The sequence below is a fragment of the Achroia grisella genome, unplaced genomic scaffold, assembly GCF_030625045.1.
Source record: "Achroia grisella isolate CSIRO2021 unplaced genomic scaffold, CSIRO_AGI_Agris_v1 utg511, whole genome shotgun sequence".
NCBI lineage: Eukaryota > Metazoa > Arthropoda > Insecta > Lepidoptera > Pyralidae > Achroia > Achroia grisella.
The window spans coordinates 6,313,652-6,318,741 of record NW_026712905.1 but is presented as its reverse complement, the minus strand read 5'-3'; the positions used below and the strand labels follow the sequence as shown (position 1 = coordinate 6,318,741).

The following is a 5,090-nucleotide window of genomic DNA, read 5'->3' as shown; positions in this document are numbered from 1 at the left end:
AGCGTACAGATTTGTGGTGAAACAAATTCTTAGTATTGGTAGATCTACGTCTCATTCAATATCCAATAATCCGTATTTTTAACATCCAAGCTCCTTTTCAAAGTATAGATAACCAGTTTTAGGTATAAATTTTACCTTAATAAAAAATATCTAATTATATCAATCGTTTACTACGTATATACTATTATATAATAATTATTATGAAGAGATCGTCAGATTTTTATTAGTTTTCTAGATAATCAGAATCCACAATGACATACTTTTTAGTAACTGCTATAGGCGCAAGACCTTTTATGACCCTTATTAACTTCTTCCCATTTCTAAAGAGTGTTTCTTTCTTCAACACAATTGTTTTCCTTTGAATGTTGCTAATTACTTTACTCTTTTTTATAAAACGTTTATTTTTCTGTATCTGTAGCATCATTGTGGTAGATTTTTTAACTTTTTCCTTAACATTCTTTATTCTTCTCATTTTTGCTTTCGGAGTATATCTTGTTTTGCCTTTCAGCATACGCAATGGCAAAGAAGGTGACGGGATCGAAGGCGGTCTTATCATTCTTCTGGGTTTGTTATGGAACACATAATGTTGGCCCATTCTATGAAATCTATGGTTGGGACATGTCGGATTAGATGGGCAAGGTGGGTCCATGGGGCAAGATGTCGGTGCGGTGAAACAGTCTGAATAATTCAGTAATTCATATTCTGAAATAATAAAACATTTTATTGTCGGCTGCAATTAGTTTTTTTAAATTTAATATTAAAATACCATATAGTAAATGCAGTACGGTAATATTCGCTCAATTCAACATAAAATCTCACAAGAATTAGCATAATTCCCACAAGAATAGGAACTAAACAGTTCCGCATTGACCAATCCATGAGAAAAAGGTTTTAATAATGAGAAATAGTAGACATTAAATTTAATGAAAAACTTATGTTCACAGGGACTTTAGTTTATACAATTATAAGAATTTTAAAAACTACTTTGTTACAATTACAATACAGTCTAATATAATGCATTTCAGTCATAATGATACAAGATACCTGAACGTTATGATTAATCTAGACCTAAATATAATTGTTTTACACAAACAACTCGAGAACTATAATAAAAAACATTATATTAGCTGACCTGACAAACGTCGGTTTGCCATATAAATGATTTCTGGATAGGCTACCCTTTTCACCTAGGGGTATAAAAAATAGCTTACCGTTTACTCTCAGACCTACCATTTATTCTACACCAAACATTAAAATGTTTCGTAGGAGTTCGATATCAAATACTGTAACACGAGATTTTATGTATTAGATATTAGCTTCATTTTATTCATTAAATTTTAAAAAATAGTAGCGATATGCTAAAACTACAGCATGGGGTTTTCAAGAAGGGTATATTAAGGTTTCTTAAGGATCGGCAACGCGCATGTGATACCTAGTGTTTCAGGCGTTCATAGGCTGCGGTAACCATTATGCTCGATTGCCACCATCGTAGTATAAAAAAAAATCGCTAGATGGTCTCGGTGGTCTAGCTGTTTAGCACACCGCCATACTTTCTCTGGTCGTCATTCATGAATACAAACATTTGTATTTGAATGTGATTGTTTATATCGGTCTGGGTGTTTTCTATAATAAATATGTATTTACAAACAAAGAATATATCTATTTCTGTATATATATATATATCTGTATTTGTACCAGTTATCTAGTGTCCATATCACAAGCTTTAGCTTTAGCTGAACTTGGGTCTAGATAGTGTGTGAATTGCCCTGAGATTATTATTATTATGCTCACGTTTATCGTGATCACAAGAAAACTCTAATAAGTCACATTCATCGGTGAAAAGTTTGAGGTGTCCTTTGTCTTTCTCCCGCCCACACTCCGGTATCCATGTGTGGTTGCATAGATCTGCCAACATGCATGTGCTTAGCGGCTAAAATAAAATACAACACACTTATTCACTCCAATAAGTAAAGTAAAATAATAATGTTTAAGATACTATATCTGCATATACTAAAAACGTTAAATATACCGGAGGTACATACAGAAAACAATTTAATTTGCAATCAGGTGGTTTCATTTTTAAGGCCTGTCAAAATTCTACAAAATTAAAATGCACAGTAGCTGCAAAAGGAATCAACTTAATTTACGTCGTCTTAATTTTATCTGTCCATTTTCATTTCCATTTCAAAGGAAACTTCTTTGAAATGAAAAGGAACTAAGTGAAACATTTCGCTAAGAAGCTTTACACTAATGCACACTCGAGATATGCTTTTAAATAGAATAAAAAAGTTTTATTTCATTCCAGAAGACCTATTTTTTACATAAATCTTTATAGTTCTAAGCATTAACGTTAGTATAGTAAAATATTACATTAGCAGTAGTATAGTAAAATGTCTATTGAATGAAAAATAATTCTTCCTCAAAATGACTCTCATCCAAATTAAATCTTCCCCAAAAGGTCTCGTCTCCTGAAGATGAAACATTTTGGAGAAATTATTCATATCAAAGTTGCCTGCAATAAAAATGCTAAGCTATATAATAAGTCTGCTATATACACCTTTATTTTTGTTGTGCATTTAATTTTAATAAATAAAAAAATATATAATTACTATTTAGTTGTAAGATTACCCACGGTTCCTATTTTGCCTTCCTTCATGTAACGTCTTCCTATACTCTGATTGCGAATATTGTGTGTTTTATTACAAATGAACAGTTTTCGACTACTTGCTTTATTTTATTTATACGACTTTTATCTTCTTTGTCTGCTTGATATTCATTACAAATTTTCGAATAGTTTTTTTCAGCACAATTGCATCCATTTCAATCAAGATAAGATAAAGAAGAAAAAGATTTCTTTGCACATTGAAGAAGGTCTATAAAGAATATCAATAAATTTGTCACTCTGTTATATTTGTGAAAAGCCCCTCTACTAGCCTACTATACTCCAGCCCCTATTCTATTTATAATGTTTGTAGAGTGTATAAATTTATTGTTCATTCTTATTTTAATTCCTTCTAACTATGTCTAATCCTAGTAATATTATAATAATATATGCGTACAAAAATGTTTTCTGTTATACCTCTTTTTTGTGCACGTCGTTTCTAATCTTGACATCGGCAGAAAATCACCGTCTCATACTGCCATACGATGGAAGCCATATTAATAGAAAAAAGAAGAAGAAGAAGCCTCTAGACACGAAAGGAATCATAGTTACGTCTTAAAACCATTATTCATCGAGAATTTATGCTTAAATATTATAAAACGCTAATAAAAACTCCTAGGCCAAATTATATAAGAAAAACGATTTTGAAACTTGAATTTGTATATTACAAAAGGATGTCCTTTCAATATTAATATGATTAATACATAATTCAAATGTACCCATTACATATACATATACCTACTATTATGATGTACCGGCATTATAACAGACTTCGTCCGTATAATAGAAAATGTAAATTGACAAATGGAATAAAAAGTATCACATCTAAGTTAAAAAGTTCGAAACAAAACGAACCTATAAGTTCTAAACACACATAACCAGAAAAAGAGGAGAACAATGAATAAATATTTCCATGATACATTGTACGTACATGAAAATAATCGCAAAATCCCAATAGAAAACCTTGTTGAATTATTAAATATCTTACCCAAATAAAATGTTGATTCGACGGCAACGGGATGAAGAGGGTTACTGAAAACGTGAAATGGGGTATAGAGTATTAAATTAACTTTTATACAGCACTCGAAACGAGTTGGCGTGCCATCTAAAAATGATGACTAGAAACAGGTAAGCAGTATGCAAAGTCGATGACAAAAGTTAGTTTTAAATTAATTTTAAAACTCTTATTACATTTCAATAATTTGCAATCTTTTGCCGAGAATCAATTCAACACCTCGTTAAAGGCTTTACAAATATAAACAAATATACCTAACCAAAATTAAATGACTAAACGTCATTCCAAACTTATTAAAAAAAATGTCATTAAAAAAAAGTTAAATATTAAAGAGTCGTCTGCATGAGTTACCTCAGTTGCACTTACATCGTATACAGTAGGTGCAAATGAGGTAACCCAGCAAGTAAGTAAGCTGTATTTAGGTTGTAGGGTGCATTAGCCAGCGAAATTACAGAAGAGTCCGTGACATCTCTGTCCTCTGGAATGGCAACGCGTGAGCGATATCACTGCTCGGCTGCCACATGCTAACGTGATGTAGGTAGTGCTGTCATCGCTTACCACCAGGTGGGCCTCAGCTTGTTTTCCATTCCAATTACATTAAAAAAATTAAGCTTAGTGAAAATTTTAATAGGCTCTTCAACTGGTACAATTTATTAAGAGATTTTATTATTATTAGACGAGCGATTTTTCCAATTTATGCTTACTAAACTCTTTATGACTGACTCTATCCAATGTTTGTTCTTACGGGATTCAAAATTTCTCTTCTCATCGACTATAAATTATTACTTATTTCAATTAGATTTCAGTATTAATTAACTGCGGAAACTTTAAGACCATTAAGAGCTATATTTCCTTCAGGAACTCTTGCAATGTAAAATGTTATCATGCTTACCTAACAAATAAAATATTTATGAAAAGTTCTCTTTTACTTACCTATTATAAAGACGCAATAACATAACATATTTTATTAACATTGTGAAAAAATGTGATACAATATTGAACTCAACTACAATCCATATCACCGTTTGTAAAATACTTGTATAATATATTCGTCTAAGTAAGTAGCTATAAATTTGTGAAATCAATTTATTCCATTGAATATTTCACGCTAAAGTGGATTAGGTTCAGCCAATAAAAAACAGCTACCTCGTTCTTTGTATAATTCAAGTTAAGTGGAAATAAAATGTGATTTGGTCATTGCCATCAAGAGAGTGCCTAATAAGAATATAATTTTGGAATCTTATCTTTTTATTAGATAATAGTTAGCTATGTCCGTTCTTGTGATATATCATCATCATCATCATCGCAGCCCGGAAGATGTCCACTGCTGGACATAGGCCTCCCCCAAAGATCTCCACGACAATCGGTCCTGCGCTGCTCGCATCCAATGCCTTCCAGCGATCTTGACCAGAT

General features: G+C 31.7%; 1 protein-coding gene across 1 annotated transcript; it reads right to left on the bottom strand.

Moving 5' to 3' along the window:
* Positions 1–223: 223 nt before the first annotated feature.
* On the bottom strand, positions 224–4,638 carry LOC131846594 (uncharacterized). Its single transcript, XM_059195931.1, has 4 exons — positions 4,611–4,638; positions 3,651–3,694; positions 1,792–1,930; positions 224–702 (listed from the first exon to the last, which is right to left on the bottom strand). The coding sequence occupies exons 1-4, from the start codon at positions 4,636–4,638 to the stop codon at positions 224–226; spliced, it is 690 nt and encodes a 229-aa protein (XP_059051914.1).
* Between the last annotated feature and the right edge of the window lie 452 nt (positions 4,639–5,090).

What these genes read in the sequence shown, in the direction of transcription:
- LOC131846594 (XM_059195931.1), bottom strand. Translation starts at nt 4,638, where the DNA reads ATGTTATGTTATTGCGTCTTTATAATAG. An exon ending in TTATTGCGTCTTTATAATAG is followed by an intron (nt 3,695 to 4,610) that starts GTAAGTAAAAGA and finishes TCACGTTTTCAG; the next exon opens with TAACCCTCTTCATCCCGTTG. An exon ending in CGAATCAACATTTTATTTGG is followed by an intron (nt 1,931 to 3,650) that starts GTAAGATATTTA and finishes ATTTTATTTTAG; the next exon opens with CCGCTAAGCACATGCATGTT.